Source organism: Rhinolophus sinicus, chromosome 17 (genome assembly GCF_057876585.1).
Source record: "Rhinolophus sinicus isolate RSI-liver-muscle chromosome 17, RSI-T2T, whole genome shotgun sequence".
Lineage (NCBI taxonomy): Eukaryota > Metazoa > Chordata > Mammalia > Chiroptera > Rhinolophidae > Rhinolophus > Rhinolophus sinicus.
In genome coordinates this window covers 207,491,792-207,516,126 of record NC_142517.1, presented here as the reverse complement: position 1 = coordinate 207,516,126, position 24,335 = coordinate 207,491,792, and the positions used below count along the sequence as shown (strand labels likewise).

Sequence of the window (24,335 nt, the reverse complement as noted above, 5' to 3'; positions counted from 1 at the left end):
GTTAACTGGCAACTGATGTAAAGTATAATTCCTACCAGCACAGGCAGGAAACAAGCATCACATCACAAGTCCTTCCTTTATGCGTTTACCTTCTCTAGTTCTGAAGGTCAGTTTCCAATGCTGTGTCTGAACTTGTATTGAAATGCTTGGCATTAATAAAACAAAGAAAGACTTAATATATTTTTTAATTGTGGGGAGCGGGAAGGAATCTACAAAGACGGATTTCACTTTCTAAGTAGCATTATATTGATCTACATTAATAATTTTCCCAGCAGGCCTTCCATGATTTTACTTTGAATAATCGCAGCCTTTGTTTCTAAGATCCTCTTACATGTGACATTTGATCAAAGTTTTAAAATCAGCAGCTAATAGACGTGGAGAAAAGTACTGCTCAGTAAGGCATTATACAAAGCCACCCCACAGCTCATTTCAAGGTTGCTACAAGCTGCATCACAGATGTTTTCCAGCTAAACACTATTTAGATGTTAAGTTAAATTTTCTGTACCCTGAACACTATGTTTTACTGCATGTCATCATACTTTTCCTTAAGGAAACACCACTGAGGCATACCTTAAGACAATCCTTCAGTTCTTTCACACACGTGTGTTTTTTAAAGATAAGTACAAGGTACCAAACAAGTTTATTTTTATTCAAGGTCCCTGCACACAGCCTTAAAAATAAAGAAGTCTGCCTCCTTGCCCCTCCCCCCAAGAAAGATTTCAGGAAACTAAATTACCTATATTACTAATTCTAGAATTAGTGATAGCCATTCTGATGAGATGGACTATGCAAAGAAAACTGGTAAAAATCAATTAATCAATTCATACCTAAAAGTCCTTATACAAGGATATCTTCCCCAAAGAAATGGAGGGGGGAAAAAGATTAGTAAATGAAATATCTCACACTTCGACACACTATATAAGGAAAGACGGTTGAAAGAAAATCTTGCAGGGAATTTTATCCCTTTGAACTTTTAAATAAACTCTTAAGTAAGATTATGCAAACTTACTAAAGACCGGTCCAGATTAGAGGGAAAAAATGCACCCCTTCTCCAAGTCAGTTCTGGAGGCTTTCTCCAGAGTTGTTAAGGTTTGTGTTGGGTAAAGAAAGACCTCTTAACAAACCAGCATTCTTTTCCACATGATCAGAGCTAATTGGCCCCCCTGCAGACTAAGTGACCAATCACATCAGCCTCAGCTGAAACCAGCCCCCACAACACTATAAACAGAGGAATGTGAACTGTAAACCCAGTCCAAGAAGAGAACCTACAAACTAGACTTGTAGAATAAAATTACCTCATCAAAAAGGCAGACTCTGAAAGTTTCCTCAAGACCTACCTGTGCATATAGGCCGACCCAGCAAAAGAACTGGTGAGTACATGAAATAATATTCATTCTTATTTCTTTCCTTAAGGGAAACAGACTGGCAAATAGGGACAGAGCTAGATATTGCCAATCGAGTTTTAAAACAACGATATTACCTATAAGGTCATACATTAAGGTTCTTCATTCTTTTTCTTTAAATTTCAGGACTGGAATAACAGGCCTATTGAAAGTATTACTGGAAATTTTCTTCTTAGTTGTTTTATTAAATGTATACTAACTCTCCATTATAACATAGAAGCAAGTAAGAGAAAAACCCTTTAAAAAAATGCAGTAACTTTTAACAAAATGTTATCTTTTTTTTGAAAGGGATTAAAGAACCCAAGATGAGCATATAAAAACAAATGACAAAAAGGAAAAACACTTTGTCTTTATTTTTTAATCCATGAAAAAAGTTATGAGTATCCTAATTTTAAGTTTTAAGTATGGTATTGTTGAAATTAGATGCTTCTGCAAGTAAGCATCTAAAAGAATCTCTGAGCTTATATAATAGTTAGAACTCAAACTGTTTACCCTAATTCTGGAGGGCAGGAGAGACAATTATAAGACTCCCTATACTGTCTTAAAGTGTTTTACCAGACGTGAACAAATACATAGTAATACTGCAATAATTTAACACTCGTTGTTATAGCCTGCATCTTAACTGTTTAATATGAACTATACTATTACATTGCAACATGGCAATAAGAGACATAGCTTTAAGAACCACAAACTAAAGAGTAAAATGAATCCATTATTTTGATGACCAATAAAGCAGCCAAACTATCATTTTTATAAAGTACTACTTTTTTCACCAAATAGTTTATATATGGGCAAAAGATGTACAGCCCACACACAGAGTTACAAGCAAACTTTCCCAAGTTCCAATTCTACTTTCTATTGGGATCAGTTGATGAGAATCATGTAAGTATAAAACAAAACAGAAATACAATCATAGATACAGAGAACAAACATGGTTGCCAGATGGGAGGCAGGTGGGGGAAATGGGCGAAAAAGGTGAAGGAGATCAAGAAGTACAAAACGGCCAGTTATAAAATTAGTCACTGGGAAATAATATACAGCGTAGGGAATATAGTCAATAATATTGTAATAATGATGTATGGTGACAGATGGTTACTAAACTTATCACGGTCATCACTTTGAAAGGCCTATAAATGTTTAATCACTATGTTGTACACCTGAAACTAGAATAATATTGTATGTCAACTATAATTAAAGAAACAAATTTTGAAAAATGGACTGTGTGCCTGCAGAGATATGAAAATTACTTGGAAATGTAAGCACATAAACATAACGTCTGCTCATCAGATGTTATGTCACTTTTAAATTTGATGGAAGAAAAATCTACATATATCAGGCACATATAATATAATTTTTAAATGCCATACAAGCAGACATAAAATCCTACAGAAAACCTGTATCAGTTGAGGGAAATGGTAATAAGTTTACAGACATGTAGGGTTTTAAGGGATCGTGTTCTTTAATCCCCCCTTTCCGTTCCTTGTTGAACATAAGGAAGCCTGGCCAGAGGGACTGGGTGGCTCGCCCGCACTGACCCGGCTCTGTAACCACCAGAGCCACAGCCCGGCCTGCTCCGTCCCCCACCTTGTCTTCCTCATGCTAAACACACTGATTCCATGAGTCCACAGAATGGAGTCATTCAGGGACATCTGCTAAACGGGATCAGAATCTTACTCCTCTCAGCTCTTCCCCTTGCCACACAATCTAAACAAGATCTAGCAAGCTAGTCTATATAAAAAAGATATTGATTCACTGTTTTGATATTAGCCTTTTGACTTTCTTGTTCCAAGGTAAGAAAAAAAGAGTGAAACTGTAAAAGCCTAGAGCAGGGGTGTCCAAACTTTTTTCAACGTTTTTCACCAAGGGCCATGTGCGGTAAAATACACAAACAGCCGGGCCACTCACTCAAGGTGAAGTACATATTGCCTCACCTGGTTTATTTAAGTAAACTAAATATATTTTTGGAATTTGCTGCGGGCCAATTAACGATAGATTGTGGGCCGCAGTTGGCCCCGCGGGCCGCAGTTTGGACACCCCTGGCCTAGAGTATGAGTGCTACAAAAGCTGTAGGTAACAAGTAACAATCCTAAAAATGCCCAAATGGGAATAATTAATTTTGCTAGCTAAGTCTGTCTAGAAAGGGTACCTCCCCAGGTAATGAATGCATTTTAGAACTTTAACAAAGCAGGTTGAAAATCAATATGAATCATGGAGCTTTCCCCACTCCAAATTACTATGAAACACTACGCAATCAGTGGTTTCTTGAGTGGCACAAGCACTAGTCTAGAGGTCCGTGATGGGCATTTTCACATAAGCAGGAAGCAAGAAACAAGAAAGGACGATGCCATGGTCAGTGCAGAACCAGGCAGTGGTTCACAAGCGACTATTCTTCACTGTTATATCCTTCTTCCTCTTCAAGTGTCAAAACGTCTTTTATAAAATTATGATAGTATTGTTTTTAAAATTCTTTTCTCATCTGGCAAAATACAAACTTGGCAATGCTATGTAAGAACTGTCCTCTCCAGTGTTTTAATTTTCCTGGTCCGGAGAATCCTAGATTATGTAATAATTCGTCATTGCGCTAGTCTTCAAATCTTGCAAGATGTCTTCCTTAACTGAAAATATGTTTCTTGCCTACAAATCCTAAGTCTGAACCTAAGCAAGCATTCATGAAGAACATATATTTTGTAGTGGATCTTGAACAAAATTAGTCAAACAGAACGTGTGTTATGCATGAAGGCTAACCAGGGTCAAAATGTCTCCTGCTGCAGTAATACAGCACGGACTATGGACTCAGTGTGAGATTCACCACTACTTACTACCTTAGTGATCTTAGGAAACTCACTGTGCCTCAATATCATTATCTGTAAAATGGGCATAAAGATACTTAATTCTGTGAAAGTTAAGAAATATTATTAATAACAATAAAGCAACTAATGCTTACTGAGAGGTTAATCTAACCAGACACTGCCTATTAGCTTCACGAGTTAGCACATGTGAAGTGCTTGGTATGATTCCTAGCACATAACAATACACGTTAGCTAATATTATTGTTACTGTCATAAGAATCATGTATAAAGTTAACAATGCTTCAAAACAGATATTTCAGACAGTTTGGGGACAAGAAGCGCATCTATTAAAGGCGCTAAAAAAAATCTGGCTGTCAAAGACTATTTTGTGAATGCAACAGTAATTATCTTGGGCAAGATTTTTATTTCACCAAACTCTCTAAATAGACAGCTTCTTGTAGTGAAACAAACAAACAAACAAACAAAACTAACCCGCTGTGAACTGAGCCAGACTTGGAGAATAATCCCAATAATCCAAGGCCCCATCTGCCTTGTGTGAATTTAAGTTATCTGCCTGATTGTCGGTGACCTCATCTGAAGATGGGACAATAATGTCTGACTTGCTGAGATACCAAAGAATTAAGAGATAATGCAATACGAAAGCACCCCGCACAGTGCCTATGAATATTTTGTTGCTGTTGTTATTATTTCCAAAAGGGCAGAGATCAGGTCTTCTAAAATATTTAAAGAATCTAGCAAAATGAGTCATTCAATAGCAGTGCCAAGAAAAAAATATACACTAAAAAAATGGTAACGACAACTTGTGAGGAATAATAAATTATAAAACACTGATGCCCTAGGATTTTTTTAAGTTTATGATATGAAGCTGAAATCACCAGCTAATCTAAATAAATGTAACAATCATTCCCGTGTTCCATCAGTAACTCACATCTGAAGAAAATAACATTACCAATAAATGATAAATGAACCTCAGGACAAAAGAGAAAGTGTATACCGAGCAGGCCAACGTTCAATTCCGACAACACAGGCAGTCAGTCTCCTAAGGCCTTGGACACAGGAACGACCCAGCAAACCCAGGCAACACCCCAGCTCTACATGCCTCTAACCCACTTAGGTGGCGCCATCCTTCAAATGGGAGGAAGGGGACATGCGATACTTCCAAGGGCATCTACTTCTGAAGGAAGAAGCAAGAAAAAGAGTCAAGTAGAATTCCTAGTACTGGACTGTTGCAAAGAAGAGAGGAGCACTAAGGAGCAAAGCTGCATTTCCCATTCTGTTCCTGGTACCTCTACACATGTCTTAGGACCCTTTGTCATATACAAGGATGGCCATATGCAAGGACAGAAAGCACACCTTTGATTTCTACTCACCACACAGAGAAAAGGGTAACCACTGATGAAAACTGTTTACAGCTAAAAACTAATTATATTATCTTTTTTAAATTGTGATTTGATGTCTTAATGATTATTTTAGTTCATTAAACTTAAAGTTTTTTCTTCTGGCTTATTTATTTTCATAAGTAGTTATTATCTAGGAACCTCTACCTAAATTTCTTATTTTGCCAAGAAAATCTCTCTCCACCCCACAATCTAATCAGCATCTAGAATAGTCACAAAGGGCAGCAATCCATCAGCCAGGGAAGAAAAAACTCCATGAAAATGGCCACAAAGTGACAAAAATAAAACCTAATCATAAAACTTTGAATAGGCTAAATAACTATACAGCATACATTAGAACTACAGGTCTCTAAAAGCTTAGTCTTGTCCTAGCACTAAGTTTGGCTTCAAAACTGTTGGAGACAATTTAACACTATACTTCCAAATGATTTCTATTTATTTATACAGAGGAACACATGTATTTAACATTCCTGTTAATTATGAGTTACTCATGATGAATTATTAAATAATTATGAGAAGTTTTTATTTACACATAACATTTAGTCAAGTCAGTTAAGTAGTTGATGCTTGGACTTGTACAAGAAAAATACAGGCATATCAATAAGCCATGAACCATAATCCTAACCCTCAGAGATTTTAAAATATACTTGGAGTGTTACAAAGCCAAACAATATTTTAACAGTCATTCTAGGAAACAATAAGAGATACCATAAGGCAACTCATGATTAGTTATCAAATGTAGGACTTTGTGAATGCCACCTTAAGTACAGAGAAAAGAGAGAGCCTTCAGCCTGGGAAAGCCTGCCCCAACAGTCAGGAAAACATTCCAAAGGTGTATTTACAAGGTGAATGAGGTCTCAGAACTTATTAATGTTAACTGTAAAACAGTCAAGGGTTTACTAGTTTACTCTTGATTTCAGAGATTTACAGCGTGAGATGGATGGCAGTAATTGCAAAGTTATTGCTCCTCTCCTAACTCAGAGATACCGGAGGATGGTCACCAAGGATGGCCACAGCACACTCCAAATGGATGGCGCTCAAAGAGGTCTTGTGTATCTTCGAGATGCGTGGGGAATCCTAATGGACATGCGCTGGCGCTGGATGATGTTGGTCTTTTCTGCTTCCTTTGTTGTCCACTGGCTTGTCTTTGCAGTGCTCTGGTACGTGCTAGCAGAGATGAACGGTGACCTGGAGCTAGACCATGATGCCCCTCCTGAAAACCACACTATCTGTGTCAAGTACATCACCAGTTTCACGGCTGCGTTCTCCTTCTCCCTGGAGACACAACTCACAATTGGTTATGGTACCATGTTCCCCAGTGGTGACTGTCCAAGTGCAATCGCCCTACTTGCCATACAAATGCTCCTGGGCCTCATGCTAGAGGCTTTTATCACAGGTAATGGTTTTTGTTCTTTAAAAAAATTACAAAGGTTTTGGAAAGGGTATAGTCAAAGTTATAAGCATTGTGCTATTGGATCATTTATTTGCGTTATTAGCAGATGATGAGTGAGACTGCAAGGAGAGCCTAGGGATACATGGTAGGAGAGATTATAAGAAACCTGACTCTACACTTTAAATTTCACCTATTGGAACTTCTTAAGAAAAAAGGGGTTAATATAACACCTACTTGTAGCAACATCTTATGCCCCAAAAAACAAAAAACAATTAACAAAAGTTCTAAAAGGAGTTTTTCAGAGAAGCTAAATATTTCATTAAGTGAATAAATATCAGCACATATTCTGACAGTCATTTTACCTAACAGAGGAATGTGATAGTTTTGTTTTGTTTGTTCTTTTTAAAGATTTTATTAGGGAAGGGGAACAGGACTTTATTGGGGAACAGTGTGTACTTCCAGGACTTTTTTCCAAGTCAAATTGTTGTCCTTTCAATCTTAGTTGTGGAGGGTGCCATTCAGCTTCAAGTTGTCCTTTAAGTCTTAGTTGTGGAGGCTGCAGCTCAGCTCCAGGTCCAATTGCCGTTTTCTAGTTGCAGGGGGCACAGCCCACCAATCCCTTGCGGGAGTCGAACCGGCAACCTTGTGGTTGAGAGGACGCGCTCCAACCAACTGAGCCATTCGGGAGGCAGCTCAGCTCAAGGTGCCGTGTTCAATCTTAGTTGCAGGGGGCGCAGCCCACCATCCCTTGTGGGACTCGAGGAATTGAACTGGCAACCTTGTGGTTGAGAGCCCACTGGCCCATGTGGGGATCAAACCGGCAGCCTTTGGAGATAGGAGCACGGAGCTCTAACTGCCTGAACCACCGGGCCGGCCCCCTGTGATGGTTTTTTAAAACTGGACAAGAATTTTCTCCTCTAAGTTCATCTTTTCAGCATTTACTCAACCCTAGTGAGCCCAGAGCACCAAGGTCAGCATTGTATGTTAAAGAACAAGTATACACAGCCTTAGCAAAATGCACTGGAAATAAGGTCACGAGGATTATGAAATTTTGCTTATAAACCAGTAACACACTATATACAATCAAAACAGAAAAAAGAAAGAAAAAAACCTGGTCTTGACACACTACCCAGTGATAATCTGAGAAAGTGAACAATGGGCTGCATGAAGGGTGGTCTGGAATGGAATCTCAGTGTGGTTTAACAACTGGCTCTATAACTTGTAACAAACTATTTAACCTTTACAACAAGAGTGCTTAAACTGGGTCAGTCGTAAGATAAAATTTAGGGGATCTGTGAACTTAAAACAGGAAAAACTTGCATCTTTTTTCACTACCCCCGACTGAAATTTACTATTTCCTTTGATTATAAATGTATGCAAGAAAAAAACAATAGCATCAGCAATAATACCTGTAACTTTGATACAAACAGAAATCAGATATTTTCATCTCACACTACAATACATCAAAATTACAGTACTAAACCCACCACGTTGTTATTTAACATTTTAATAAAATATATATAGTACTATACTACAATTCTTTTTAATGTTCAACTGGATTTCAATATATTTGGTTTCCTTTGGATGTATTTTATCTTTATGCATTTAAAGCATAATTCTATAGACTTCCCCAGCCTGCCAACAAGTTCTGGGGCACAAAAGTGGTTGAGAAACCCTGATCTATAGCTCGTGGCCACAAGAAGGATGCACTTGAAAGGCACACTGAAATCACCTTAGAGCCAGTCTTCTTTACAAAAAGGGGGAGAGGAGGTTGTATAAGTTTCAAAGTTAAAAAAATTCTTGAATGTATCTAGTGGTCCCCCCTCCGCACCCCAAATCATTCTACTTTGAATCTAATCTCCATTTAGGCTTGTGGTAATCTGGTTGCACCTAAACTGTGCTTATTTTATTACACTTTTTAAAGTAGTGGCAGGAATATAGGAAGTAACCATTCTTTGACCTTGTAACAAACTAGAGAATGAAATATTACATTTCTATGTAACAAAATGAATTTTACTTATCCCTTTTGAAATCATAATTTTTAAATAAGAATGTATGTATACTTTGAAACATTCTGCAGGCAAATGAGACTACCCAAATTAACGAGTTCCATTCCCAATTCATTTGGAAGGCATGGCACCAAGAAATGTATAACTATTTGATATACCCTTCTCATTCAGAAAAGGTATTGATATTTAAAGTGTTCATTCTAAGAAAACTTAATGATTTCTAATTTAGGTGCCTTTGTGGCGAAGATTGCCCGGCCAAAAAATCGAGCGTTCTCAATTCGTTTCACTGACTTAGCAGTAGTAGCTCACGTAGATGGCAAACCTAATCTTATTTTCCAAGTGGCCAACACTCGACCAAGCCCTCTAACCAGCGTTCGGGTCTCAGCTATACTCTATCAGGAAAAAGAGAACGGTGAGCTCTACCAAACCAGTGTGGACTTCCACCTCGATGGCATCAGTTCTGAGGAATGCCCGTTCTTTATCTTTCCACTGACCTACTATCACTCCATTGTACCATCGAGTCCTCTGGCTACTCTGCTCCAGCAAGAAAATCCTCCCCACTTTGAGTTAGTTGTGTTCCTTTCAGCAATGCAGGAAGGCACTGGAGAAATATGCCAAAGGAGGACATCCTACCTCCCCTCTGAGATCATGTTGCATCACTGTTTTGCGTCTCTGTTGACCCGAGGTTCCAAAGGTGAATATCAAATCAAGATGGAGAATTTTGACAAGACTGTGCCTGAACTTCCAACTCCTCTGGTCTCTAAGAGCCCAAACAGGACTGACCTGGACATCCGTATCAATGGACAAAGCATTGACAATTTTCAGATCTCTGAAACAGGACTGACAGAATAAGACGTGTCCATAGCACCCTATTTTTTAATGTATTAAACACACCCTGCCAGTTATGCAGCTACTTTTCCTTTATCATATCTCATGTTTTCTTTTTTTTTTTCCAATGCTGATTACATTTCTCTGATTACATCATAGTAATCAAGCCTATGCCCATAAAAAATGGCTGAGCTAACAATACACAGTCTGGAAACATAATATTCTACTTTACAAAGTTTGTATCTGTGGTTATCTGCTGAAATCAACACATCTCAACATGACAGATTATTTATACCAAAATGTTGTTGAATTTATAAAGATGTACTATGATACCAATAATGAAGGTAAAATGGACAGTGAAGTTCACCACAGCTGAACTCTAAACAAATCAACCAAAAAATCACTCATTTTCATCTGCAAGTTGAAGCAACAGTCCAGTTTCAAACCTAGCTCCCTGGGTGGAAAGATGATTTCACAATATTTAGTGAGCATCCTTTTAAAACTGTTATTTTTTTCAAGACGACAAAGATCATTCTTCTGGTTCTTTATACTACAAAACTGGGGTAAGTATTACCCCTTAATTTTTAACAGCTAGGAACAAAAAAAATGTACAAGAACAACAGCAAAGTATAGATTTATACATAGCTGCAAAAGCATCTGAGCATGATACCTAAACACACGTTATTTGGGGCAGAAAGTGATCAGAGAAAGTAAGATAAGTTCCAGCTCAAGTGGAACCTGTGGTGGTATTTCTGACAAGGAGAAACAAAATCATATCTACATTAAAGCTACACTGCCTAATAACCAAATCGTGATTTAAAAATTATAATCTACTCCTCTAAATGGTTTATAACAGAAGTAAAAACATTCCCTTCCTACCTATGATGCATTCATTGGCATAAAAAACCATGACAGCTCTAAGTAACTAATAAATGCAAATATATTTAAGTTTTTATAGATATAAAGGTTGAATAAGATATAATTCAACTAGGAAAAAATCTCCAATAGATAAAGCAAAAAATAATTAGGCAACGAAGTATTTTCAAATCCAAATTCCTGTTTCCAACTTCAAATAGTTTTTTCTATAAACACAAAATGAGTGTTTATTCACCAGTAGGAGGTTGGACTAGATGAATCTATTATTTCTTTCCAAATCTAATAATACTCCATGAAAATTATGCTTCCTCTGCCTCATTTTTTATTTTATATATACCAAGATGAACCCCCTTCCCTTCCCTCCAGTTTAAGACTATCCTTTGTATAATTTTCATTTCGATAAAAATATCAAATTCCCCTCAAACAAAACAAGAACCAAATAAGTCACCCTATCTAATTTCAAACAGATTTGTGGCTGCTCTTCTTTTCTGAAAATTTCCCTTATTCAGGTTTATGTGGGAAAAGTGAAAGATTACCCCTCCCCACTGATGACGACCCATGCAGGAATCATCTCTTGAAATAAGTACTAGCTGAGTAAAGGCAAGCAGTTGTGAAGAGCAGAGCACAGCAGCAAGTCACATTTTTCTACTCTTTGACCAAAAGGAAAAGAAATTAAGAAGAACTTCAGAGTGGTCTAAGACTGATAATGGCGGAAGAATATCAAGGACATAGAAACTTAATTATTGTGAGCTTTTGCTGTTTGAAAATCTTAGACATTCTTAATTTAAGTACTAGCCAGACCAACACTTTTTTTTTTCCAACCCAAGACTCTTGTAACACATGTAGACAGCAGTAATTCTTATTTCTATAATAAAATAACAAGATTCATGTTACCTGTGAAAATAAAAGTTGTATCAAAGATATACATGGTATGTTTTTTCCTAAGAGCTCTATGTCATTTACATAGATCACAATTCCCACAGTTAAGTGAAGTTGCCCAAAGTGACACAACAAAGGGAGTGAGCAAGATCTGGGATCTCAGCCTCCCTGTAGGTGCAGCAGATTCTCCATTCAAGTCGATGAGTCACACTGTACACTATTCATATATAAACTTTGCATCTGAAAACTAGATATGACTCCCTCCTACACACACACCAAAAGACTCTGTTGGTATACTAACACTATTTTTAAAATGTTTCACAAATAGACAACTAAGAAAAGCAATCAAAAACTTTTGTCTACGGAGTTGAAAGCACTGTTCATGATTCTTTCACTTCAAAGAATCACAGTTTCTACGTTAAGGATTAAGTTTTCTGCAAAGGTGCCATTATCCTTTCAGAAGAATGGAGTGCAAATGAAAAGGGGCGGGGGGAATTACTGGGAGGTGGGAACAGCAGCCTTAATTCCTGGCTGCACAACCCATTACCTGGGCCACCTGAGAGCTCCATGATGGTACTCAGATACATGACCAACCAAGACCACGTTAGACCTAACTTCAAAGTGCTTCTGGAAACCAATACAGATACCATGACAGTCCCAACAAACTGGAGACAAGTAGTTACTATAAACCATAAGGCCTAGTTTTATTTTTTGCACAAGCCCATATTACCAACTGCCAACAGCAGCCCAATAACCAAAAACTACTATGTCTACTTCGAAGTACTTCCTAAATGTATTAATTGGTGTCACACTGGGCTGTGGACCTACTGGTATCATCTGGATCATTTCTTAGTTTTTAATGATCTTTTCATTTCCTCCTCACAGAATCATACTACAAGAGGACAGCTGGCACTGATCCCCCCTATGGAGTAATCAGTTCCCACTGAATTCCATCATCACAGGTCTTTTTCCGTCTCCATATTCTCCCAATGGGTGTTCACAGGGGGTATGTCCAATTCTTACCCAGCTGTCAAATTCCACCCTTTTCTTTCCATACAGGAAGCAAATACATGATAAGAACCATCTCTAATTTAAAAAAGGACAAATCATTCTGGAACCTTCAGTATTCAAATTATCTTAACTTAATGTCATAGGACAGCTCACAATTGATCAATCTATCGATGCCCCAACAAGCTAATTTAGTACTGCTATTCTTGAAGAGTGTAAGATACAATTATGAGCAACTTTTTAAAAATCTACAATATTTTCAACCAAAGTGGATTACTCACAAAAAGCAGCTCAGAATCATTAGCACAGTTAATATGATACCCTGAAGTGAGCACCTTATCAAAGAACATTCAATAAAAGCCACAATAAAGTATTTGAATGTATCTGTTTGTACAAAATTGCCCTGGTATTTCAGTAGGGAAAACATTCTTAGTATTCTTAACTGCTTCACATCTATTTAGTTTTACGGAACTTGCCTTTTCAAAAATACACCTATAGGGTGCAAAGAAAAGAACCTATCCTCTTCATAGAGGGTGACTGGGGAAATCACCCTAATTGAATTAATACAGTTAAAATCTGAGAAAGGAAAATAATGATAAAAAGGAACTTTATACTCACCTACTCCAGATTACCGAAGTGTGACTATGTATCAGTTAAAATCAAGCTGTCCTCATTGACAGGGAACTCACTACTAGGAACCCAAGTCGCTTTCAGACCACCCTAATTATGAGATCTCTGTAAGATGGTCTCAGCCTCCTTACACCTGCACTTTAGATTCATACAGATCAAGTCCAATTCCTCTTTTACATGACTGTTAAGCAAATGTTTTCAGAGAGTGAGTGACCCTGCTCTGTCCTGACCAGTCTTGTCTCCTATGTAAACAGCCCCACTTCCGTGATGCATTCCCATCATAGGGCTTCAAATGCCCTGACCATCCTACTCCATTGTATGGATCCTTTCAAGGTGCAGCCCCAGCACTGAACACAATTCTTAGGCTGTCCTGTGACAACATAAAAGACAGGAGGCCTCTCTCTCATGGACTCACTAAGGACCCAGCAGTTCGGTAAACGCTGCACACACTGCCGACTCATGCCCAGCAGTCAGCGGACAGGGCGGTGCTGTTCCCCAGCAGGCCGCTGGTACTCAATCACTCCACAGGTTAAACTGCAGAGCTACTCATGAGAGACTTTGCATGTTCTGCTGTTAAACTTCCATTTGATTTGATCTGGTCTCTTCCACACCTGGATTCTGAGCCCAAGTCCCAGCTAGTCGTCTCTAGAGCTGTCCCTCTAGACCTAAATGATCTGAAAATCTAATCACACACCAACTTTGTCATGCAAAGAAAAGGAATAATTATTTAGCACCCAGCACAAGGCCTATCATAGGAGTAGGAATTCAATAATCACTGAACAGATAAACGAATTCATATACTCTTAATCCTAAAAATTCTGTGAAGCATGAGACTACTGAATATCTGAGAGCTTAGATTAGCGGTGATCTTCCGATTCCAAACCCTGTCTTCTTTAAACTCCTCATTACCTCTCCATATTCACTGGCAAAAGTATAGAATCAGACAAGGATGAAAGCAGAGGTCCTGACAAATCCCCCAAGACGATACTTATGTAATAGTCTACAGCAGGAGTACAGCCATTCAACTAGCAATAAGTTATCTGGCCAGTCTGTTCCAAATTTCTTCATGCTACACTCATTTAATGGCTTTTCATTTATATTCCCAATGCCATGTTAATCAATGAGAAATAACTGATATACTAAAATGAATTTGATATGGAAACAGTGGTACGAAAGTGATGCTATAACTACTTAGTTTTTAAAAAGCAATCTGCACATCAGTCTGTAAATGATATTTACATATTTAACACCTGTTTTCGGGAAATGTTTACCACTGTCAGATATGATCATGCTCTGGAGAACTTTCCTAGTACTTCTAGGAATTTTGAGCTTGTATGGTGATTTTCAAAACTCCAATGTTACTATGCATGGAATTTTTTCTCTCAGATACTAGTACTACCTACAGGCAGTTTGTAAGGTAGTACCTTTAATCAGTCAGAAAGCCCATCTTAACATTATAGATCTTTAATACAGACGACGATTAATTCAACCATAAACATTGGAATTCTGTTCTCTTACTGTGTTTGTCTTAATTCAGTGGCTATTTAACTATATATATAATTTATTTTAACTGCTCTCATTTCAAAACAAGAAAAAAAGATTATACACCAAAAAGACCAGATGAGTAAGTGACTAAATAAAAACAACTTCAGTTTTAGCCTTTGCTCTCTAATACAAAAGCCAAGATTCTAGCACTTCCCCTATTTCTTCTCACTTGTGAGATGCTATTTACACTGGAAAAGGAGTTAATTAATAGATTGGCTTCTAACTTGAGATTTCAGTTCACAAGACAGCCTTAATAGAGAATGTATGCCTTGCAGAGAACACACAGACTAAAAGTTACATCAAGTAAATCCTGACGGCTGTATTCCTGATCCCTGGTCTCACGCGGTAGTAGAGCCCTCAAATAACCATGGACTTTTCAGTGCAGGCAATGCTACAACCCCATCTGCTGGAGAGGTGCAGGTAACTGAGTCAATTTTCAGTAAATGTATCCTCATGTGGGAGCCTTGTTAAGAACTAATACCAAGGAAGTCCAGATAAAAGTACTTCAAAACAGTAGGAAAGCCTTACCTACATCTTTTCGTCCTGGTTTTTCAAAACGTCTGTCACCCCTAGAAAAGATAAAGTAAGTTTCAAACAAGCCTTGAGAGTAATAGATTTCCCATCCATGACACTCCCTTTCCTGTCTTTCATAAATAGAATTTCTTTTTCAAATTATAAAACAAATACATGGTTATTACCTAACATTTGGAAAATACAGAAAAGCACAAACAAGAAAACAAAAATATCCACCATCTTACCTGCCAAAAACTAGCTTTACTGATCCAGAAATGTTATTTTTTATTAGATATTTTTTAGATTACATATGTGCTTATTATAAATACATGCTGTAATAGTGTTATATACTGCTTTTAGAATGTACTTTCGCACATCATTAAATATGAGTATTTTCAAAATCACCCTAACGTGAATGGTTCTGTAGTAGTCTACTGTGCGAATACACTATTTTATAAGAAACCATGCTGATTTTGAGCTGTTTGGCTTGTTTCGAATTACTTCATATCATAAATATCACCACAGTGGAATTCTCTGCATATGCATCTTTGTGCCACTGTCCTTATACGTCATCTTGATGGACTGCCTATAAAGTCACAGACAATATAGAGGAGGTGCTTTGATTAACAGCAACAAACAATAAAATGTCAATGTTAAATAACTGTTAAATATCCATGCCAGTACTAACATATTAAACTATTTACCTAAAATGCTTATTTAAAGAATCACTTAAAAATTTCTAACAAACTACTTGATATTTAATAATAGCATTTTTTGAAATGAAAACTTGTAACTCTACAAAGTGGCTTCTCCTCTGCAGAAAGCAGAAAAGAAGTTTTTTACACCAGGAAACCTTTATACTAAGATGTGGATCCTTAGTTACCTTTCCTCCCAGCTCTGCGACCTATGCATTTCCCTGCCACCTCCTCGACCAAACACACCCTCTACTTCATCAAAGCTTCTTTGGTAAAAACCACATTCACCTCTGCCTCTGCCTGAAAATAAGAAAACAGAAAAAAAATGATGGTCAGATGTCAACATCTGGCACACGTTCAACACCAAAGAGTAATCTTTGAAGTCTGTCTCTATACAAAGCAGGATATCTACATTTAAAGATTTAGCGAGGCCCAATGGATCTTCACCTGTGAGACCAAGGACGGCACTGAAGTAGCTATACCACAGGAGGTTGAAAGAAACAAGTAGAAACTGGTGTAAGAGTCCCAGTCCTGAACAAGAAACAGTGTCAATATTAAACTCTATAATAAAAAGTTCAATAGTGAAATTCTAAGATGACCACTAAACCATTACTACAAATTTAACCTTTTATTGGATTATTTTCAACAAAAATGGAAGATCTGGGGAGTTTGAGGAGAGCACAGATGAATTACAAAAGCCAACCACAAATGTTAAAATAATTTATCTAACTCCAGAGAAAGGATAATTTAATAGGGTCAACTCATCATTCTGTGAACTAACTCCTCAAAGGATATTCCACAGCAACCAAAGACACTCTTTTCCCTTTGTTCAAACGTTGAAGAGAAGTATCGCGACTAAATTCAGAGCTGGTAAGAGTGTAGAGGGATTCAGAGGTGCTAGTGGTTCAAGTGTAAATTGGCCCTTACTGAAAGCAGTCTGGGTAGATCTATCAAAATTTGACTCAAATACTCTAACTAGAATCTGTCCTACTAGACATACTCTTACAAATAGGCAAATAGATACACATGAAGATGTTCATTGTAATTTAAAAAAACAGAAACAATCTAATCAATAAAGGATTGGCTATATAAATTCTTATAAAACAATTCAGCTGAACACTATGAAGATATAAAAGGTGCCATTAAAATAAATCTATGTGATTCTGTTGAATGACAAACGCATGCCAAGAACAGCACATATAAAAATGATTCATGTATGTAAACGACACGGCTGCAGAGTTGGGGTCAGGAAGGACATATATCCAACTGCCGGGTCTGGAGATAGTATGAACTTCCGGCTTTCTACTTTCTGTACAATGTGAGGATTTCCCAACTGATGTGCCCACATTTCAAACACACAGGTTTGAAAATTGGAGGAGTCTGGGGATGCATTTACACCTGGACGAAACCTTAGCCATCCCTAGCTCAACTTCTCCAACAGTGTAAAACCACCCAAAGAAAAAGGTTGAATCTTGAAAAACAGCATGAATGCATTCCAAAGCTAAACACAATTGAATTAAATAATTATTTCAAATATTCATGCAGTATTTCTACATCTTGGTTGTAATTTCTCAAGAATTGACTCAGAATACAGTTGTACTTTCACATCTTATTAGGAAATATAAAAATAATGGACAGAATTGTATGTGGGTAATCTTAGGAACAATGGGTACCTTCTTAAGAGTCCAAGTATCCATTTCTTCATCTGTAAAATGTAAGTGAGGACTAGGGTTGAACTGTAATAATCTTAAACTTACCTTCCAGTTGTGTCAACTTCAAGTCAACTTAAAGTCAACTCCCAGTTTCAGTACCTGTCTCCTTAGGTAGTGTATACATTTTATTTAAGATCCTAAAACACTGTAATACAAACTGTTATATAACACGGGTGATCCCTACAATGATAATTTTTAGAAAAAAAGTACCCTGTCCTTGTAGGGAACAATTTCCTAGGGAAAACCATTAAGTCGCTATCACCTTGGAAAAGTGTTTTATGCTGGAAACATATGAACATGAGAAATAGCCTCCTGGTTGCACCAGTCCTTCTTGAGGGATTAAAGCTTTGTAAGTGGGCACATAAAAACAATCAGATTCTAGAGCTTTCCAGCTTGTAGAATGTAGGAACACTCTCCAAAGTACAAGGCCCATTTATAAGTGTAGTTCCCAAGTAAGGAGGAACAAGTAAATATAACATGGTCAATCTTTCATAAAGCTCAGTTTAAAGGACTATCCTATTGTCTGAGATTTCACTCTATTCTTTTCAGGGATTAAAATATACTTCCTGTTAAGGAAGACAGTGGCGGACAGTTGTGCGAATCTGCTTTATTGTTAAACACCTTAACTAGATAAAATACGAGTGTGATAACTTTATGTTGTTTCTCCATCCACTCACTGTTTAAATTTTACTAGTTCATGATATTTAGAAGTCAGTCGCTTTTTAGAGTTTCCTCAAGTTGGAAAAAGCCAGGACTGTCATCTAATGTTAACTCTGCCCAGGCAAAAAAAGCCACAATAATCATTATTTAACCAACAAGTTCAAATTAAGTAATGAGTAAAGGTAATTTAAAAATTAAAACACACACACACACACACACACACACACACACACAGATTAATGGTCTTATGAGGCCATTAAAAAGAATCACAGTTGGGACAATGGTGTTAGAAGTATTTGTCACAAGTCAGTTAATTCATTTGACTAGTTTCAAGCCATTCTTTGCCATCAATGTCACTGCTTTCGTCACAGTATCTATATTTTGTACACACCTTGTTTAAATCCTCAGTGTCAGAGTTCTATCCTATTCCAAAGCTAGCTTTGAATGATAGCTCTCATTCAAAGAAACCAGAAAGCAGTGAGAAATTCATCAATCCGTCATTTGTTTCTCGATGTGGAATTTTTTTTAGCCTGTTTAGAGGCTGGTTGGTATTTGCGGCGCGCAAAGTTGGTGGGCACTTGAGGCACATAAACAGCTGGCCTGTGGACCACACTTCTTGATTAATAAGCTCTATGACTTGCCCTGAAAAGCACTGAAGGCAACGCTGAGTGCACGCAACCTCTCCTGGCTGCCAACACACCACCGAGAAACACAGGAAACACCCAGCAGCAGTCCAACCATCCCCAAAATACCATCGCACCACCAAGATGCACAGATCTCAAATGAATTCTGGCCAATGGAATCTACCTGCATGTAGAAATCAGAATGATCTGTAGAGCTTTTGAAGTACACACGAGCCTAAATCTCACCGCTGAGTATTCTCTCACAGGGGTGTTTCTTACAAGTTTTATAGATGATTCTAACAACTCCCAGGTTTAAAAACCACCGTTCTAGAGACTGACAAATAAATCCAGAAGGAAAACCACGTATAACTTGGTAATAATACCTGGCCTACACGTGGAGCATTTTAGTTAGCCTTTTCATTATTCACAGCACCTGCAGTTCCACATTCTGAATGGACTACTGAAAGAAACCTCTTCACAGGAATGCACAATTTAATAGTCTCTATAAAGACTGGGTATAAATTACTCTATTCATAAGTCACAACTTTAAGAAGAATTTAGATACTCCACACTCGTGATCACGCCAATCTGGGTGGTGCGATATGTGGACACAATGGCCTCTGTCTTTGCAGATAGCCAATTCTTCCATTTCTTAAAGAAAATTACAAGGTATGTTTAGACTATTGCTATGATTTAGCCAACTTAGAGGTAAATGCTCAAGTAAATATTTATATTACAAACATCAAGAATGCCCTTATGCAGCAGAAAATCAACGATCCCAAAATAGAGACTGGGTATCAAAGAAATGAGTAATATCAAAATAAGAATTATTCTTCTAAGGCACAAATTTACAAAACCACAGGTTTAAGAAATGACTGCTGCATAATTATTTTTTGTTCTACCCCCTAAAATAGCCATAGTATCGATGAGACAGTTTTTACTAAAGCCTCTCTCTGGCTGGGGACACTCTTGGCACACGGCCTTCTCTACAAACCTGTCACAGAGGCCTGCTGGGACCCTGGTACTGCTTCAGCAGCCAAGGCCATTAGAGAGCTCTGGCTCTCAAAGTGCAAGGCTTCCTGTGCACGAGGAATATGGATAATGAGGGTTTGCCAAAGTTAACTGGGACCATCCAGAATCCTTCACACTCAAATCTCTAAGCTAGAGTTGCCCTCCTCTGCTCCAAACCAGGGGTTGTAAAGCAGATACACCGAGAATTGTAGAAAACAAATATTCAGGACACTTAGTATGCAGTTAATGTGAAAGAGCAGTTTTCCTTACACCAAATATTAGTATGTTTAAAGTGATTTTCCTATTGTCCGCCTCCTCCTCCTCTGTTCTCACACAAAGCTATTACCGTTCTCACATGAAGCTCACCTCGTCCTCTCGAAGAACTTCGTCCTCTAGGAGCCCCCACCACTGTGCCTCCTCCTCCTCGTCCTGTCAATCGCAGGACAGCGGCACTGTTTACAGACATGGAAAAGTTTCTCTGCAAAAAAAAAACAAAGAAAACCTGGATAAAACAGATAAAACTGCATATTGCTTCTCCCCATCTCCCATTGCATCTATAAAATGGCATCTAATTGCTATTAACAATGGGAAACCATAACTACATGACATACTAAGATGAGCCAAACCGGGTTTTAGCTGAAAATTTCAAATAAACATTTCAGATCAACAAACACTAGCAACCAATGCCTTACACTATGCTAGGTTCTATGAGGAGGTAAATATTAACCAAACTCTAGATGCTGTTATGTATCCTGAAGCAGACAGAGAAAATATGCATCAACACAGAGAAATTTTGGGAAAAGAGATCTGATTTAAAACGGTCTTTTAACTAGTGAGAGTTAGAAATGCGAGGGAATCACAAACAGGTCTGAATCAAGAGTAGCATGATAAACAGGAAAATGATCCTTTTTGCCTCATTCTGTTCACCAATGTGAATTAGCAACTCCAAGTAGTATTTAATAGAATTACAGGAACCAGAAGTGAATGGGGGGGCCGGCCCGGTCGCTCAGGCAGTTAGAGCTCCGTGCTCCTAACTCCGAAGGCTGCCAGTTCGATTCCCACATGGGCCAGTGGGCTCTCAACCACAAGGTTGCCACTTCAATTCCTCGAGTCCCGCAAGGGATGGTGGGCTGTGCTCCCTGCAACTAGAAATGGCAACTGGACCTGGAGCTGAGCTGCGCCTCCACAACTAAGATTGAACGGACAACTTGAAGCTGAACGGCACCCTCCACAACTAAGATTGAAAGGACAACAGCTTGACTTGGAAAAAAGGCCTAGAAGTACACACTGTTCCCCAATAAAGTCCTGTTCCCCTTCCCCAATAAAATCTTTAAAAAAGAAAAAAAAAAAAAAAAAGAAGTGAATGGGGAAGGGCCAAATAAGAATCTACATAAGATCAACCATCTCAATGGAGAGGGGGAAGGAATGTTTGAAAAAATAAACAAAACCCCACACATGCACCCACAGCCAAGCTGGAACACAGTCAAGTACAACGGGAGAGTAGTGGGTGGGCATCCTTCAAACATGAAAAGGAAAACAGGAAGACGGGCGGCCTGGGAATCAAAAACTTGTTTAGCTGACACATCTAGATAAATGAAATATATGGGTCTTAGGAAAAGATAAAGCAAGAAGCAATTATTAAAATTTGGGGAAATGATCTATAAAATGCAGTAGTTATAAGCAGATTTTCGACTGCACAGGACATCGGCTGGAAGGAGAATTTAACGAGAGTTTTAAACTCAGAAAATGTTGGAATATATTCTTACCTATATACTTCCTATATACTTAGAACCTAACAGACATTTGTGCAAAAGTGCACAGGTGTGGTACACTGAGGAAAATGCAACCTGGGCATGGCTTTAGCCAAGGGACCCTCCTGGGAAAAGAGCAAGAAGTGAGACTTAAGAATTGGATTGAAAAAAATTTTTTCAACTAATATTTTAAGTCTAAATTGTTTTCCACTATGAAGTCCTGATTTGCTGTTTTGATTCTAAATCAAATTGAAATGTAATGTCTATACCTCTTTTGAAGAAACCAACATATAACTGGTTGAAAACTTCTATTTTCATTACTAAATTTCTTGTTTTAATATATGGGTCACCTTCTCATTACCTATCTCATTAGTTGTGTTTTTTTTTCAGAATTGTACTCAATACAATTTGTTCAGGTAAATTTTAAAAACTTATCAATGTAAATAAGTTTTTTTCTTTGAGTTTGATAGATATATAATCATATAATCATGTAACTTCAAAACTGAAGACTTAAGATGTAATCGATAACTAAAAATTAGAGGAACACCCAACTCGAAAACGCTTACTTCAAACTATATTTTAATAAAACTTAATTTTTAAAACAAACTGGTTGAAACAATGCATTAACTTAAGCTTTCAGCACAGAGTAACCAGTAGAGTAATTGAATAACGGCCTCTGGGGTCACAATTAAGCAAGACTATGAAGTCTCAACATCTAAATTAATATATTCTAATACTAAAAAATCAGAGGTCAGAGCTAAGTGCATTCTGTATGCCAAGATCCCATGCAGCTGAACACCTCACTACCAAACTGTCACATGAATACAACTCAAACGCACCCAACTGCAGGGTGCGAGGAAACTCTCATATGCTTACGTACGTCCTCACACGGTGCAGCAGACAGTGCAAGCTGCTATAATCACCGGAAGGCAATTTTTCAAAGTACATTTCAACGTCTGTAACCTTTGACACAACAATTCCTCTTCTTACATTTGTGAAAAATAACATAAGCAGAAAGATCTATAACAGCCTTGCTGTATTTTTGTAAAAGCAAAGATGGGAACCTGCTTATTATCAACCAATAGGAACTAACTGAAAAATCATGGTCACCTACACATGGAATTCTACGCTGTTGTTTTAAGAAATAAGGCAACTCTATTTATTAGGTTGAACCATATGAAATTGCACAAAAACTGCAATTTCATATAGTCAACCTAACATACGAAGATATAAAGCATAATTGTAGTTAGAAGCAAGGAGAAGCCAGGCTGCCTGAGACTGAATTCTGGCTCCTCTACTCAACTCCTCTGTCCTCCTTTTCCTCATCTACATAACGTGAATAGGAGTAATATTTGTATCCACTTCCTGGGATTTTGCAGGTACTGAACACATTAAACAAGTGCTCAGAACAGTGCCTGACACAAACTAAAAGCCAAGTATTTGCCATTATCTCCCAAAGATGCTCAGGTGAAAACAGTGAAGTGCAAACAGTGCACAGAGCATGCTCCCATTTATGTGTATATGTGTTTAAAGGAACCCATCCCCACTTGACCCTTGAACAACATGGTCTGAATTACACAAGTTCACTTATACGTGGATATTTTTCAATAAATACTGTAAATGTATTTTCTCTTATGATTTTCTTTTCTCTAGCTTACTTCATTGTAAGAATTCAGTACATAAATACATATACACAGGTGTTAATCAACTGTTTGTGTTATTGGTAAGGCTTCCGGTCCACTGTAGGCTATTAAAGTTTTTGAGGAGTCAGGAGTTATACATAAAGTATGGCAGATGTATTAAATACCCTTGGAAGGGAACACAAGAAAACGGAAACTGGTTACTCCTGGGGAAGAAAAAGAAGCAATTAAAGAGTTTGGGGACTCGTTGACTTGCTTTCCACTATATGCACTTTTGCATTTTTTATGGATATACATGTATTATCTATTCAAAAATGCATACATGAATTGTCTTCGTTGGCAAATAAATAAAATACACCAATCTGGTAGTAGATACCTAAATTATAGGTGTACAGAGTCATGCTTCTCAAACTGAGATATATTAATATATTCAAGGGAAGGCCAAACCAAAAGAGCAACTAGATCTTCTCTGAGCATCAATGTTGTTCTAAGAAAACTTTTTTCCCTAGTTATATTTTATTTGTACATGCCTGCATGCATATATATATCTATACACATATATAAGGGGAGAGAGGGAGAGAACAAAATTAACTTCCATTTTAAAGATAAAATATCTATTTCAGGTAACTTCAGGAAACTTAAGACAGGCAGCAAGAAGCTACCTTAGGTTATTAGAAGTATTCCCCTCCCCATAGGCATAATAGGCGAAAACGTATGTAAAACTCTAGTCTACAAAGATCTAAATTCGTGAAGGGGTGCCTGACCGTCCAAAGGACAAACATCAAAATGTTAAGAAATCTTTTACCACCTTTAAGCACTGTCCTAATCTATTATATTTTATAAATAACAAAAGGCTACCAAGTAGGTGTCAGGAAATCCTAAATGATGCGTTTTAAATGCTTCTGAAAATGGACCCTGATGATCTTCTGCTACTGCCTGAAAAATTCCCAAC

General features: G+C 37.7%; 2 protein-coding genes across 6 annotated transcripts in view; one reads left to right on the top strand and one right to left on the bottom strand.

Moving 5' to 3' along the window:
- The window catches only part of GIGYF2 (GRB10 interacting GYF protein 2), a 119,051-nt gene that overhangs the window by 55,908 nt on the left and 38,808 nt on the right, over nt 1–24,335 (bottom strand). For 2 of the 3 annotated variants that reach the window (XM_019739766.3, XM_019739767.3), the window contains exons 6-8: nt 20,359–20,470; nt 16,175–16,286; nt 15,307–15,347 (exon numbers count right to left, since the gene is read on the bottom strand). In XM_019739766.3, coding sequence (XP_019595325.3) covers nt 15,307–15,347; nt 16,175–16,286; nt 20,359–20,470 — 265 coding nt within the window. The remainder of the gene's footprint in view (nt 1–15,306; nt 15,348–16,174; nt 16,287–20,358; nt 20,471–24,335) is intronic. The other variant, XM_019739768.3, reaches the window with a different exon arrangement.
- Nucleotides 1,235–12,680, top strand: KCNJ13 (potassium inwardly rectifying channel subfamily J member 13). Of its 3 annotated transcripts, none has more exons than XM_074315129.2 (3): nt 1,235–1,370; nt 6,531–7,006; nt 12,481–12,680. In XM_074315129.2, the coding sequence occupies exons 2-3, from the start codon at nt 6,547–6,549 to the stop codon at nt 12,540–12,542; spliced, it is 522 nt and encodes a 173-aa protein (XP_074171230.1). In that variant the 5' UTR covers nt 1,235–1,370; nt 6,531–6,546; the 3' UTR covers nt 12,543–12,680. The 3 variants fall into 3 exon arrangements, with proteins under 3 accessions (XP_074171230.1, XP_019595328.1, XP_019595331.1); XM_019739769.3 differs by lacking the exon at nt 12,481–12,680 and adding an exon at nt 9,242–11,639 and having other exon boundaries at nt 1,250–1,370; XM_019739772.3 differs by lacking the exon at nt 12,481–12,680 and adding an exon at nt 9,242–10,008 and having other exon boundaries at nt 1,262–1,370; nt 6,764–7,006.

Bases quoted from the DNA above. Each gene is read 5' to 3' on its own strand.
- KCNJ13 (XM_019739769.3), top strand. From the start codon at position 6,547: ATGGATGGCAGTAATTGCAAAGTTATTGCTCCTCTCCTAACTCAGAGA. The intron at 7,007-9,241 runs GTAATGGTTTTT...TTTCTAATTTAG, and splicing joins GCTAGAGGCTTTTATCACAG to GTGCCTTTGTGGCGAAGATT.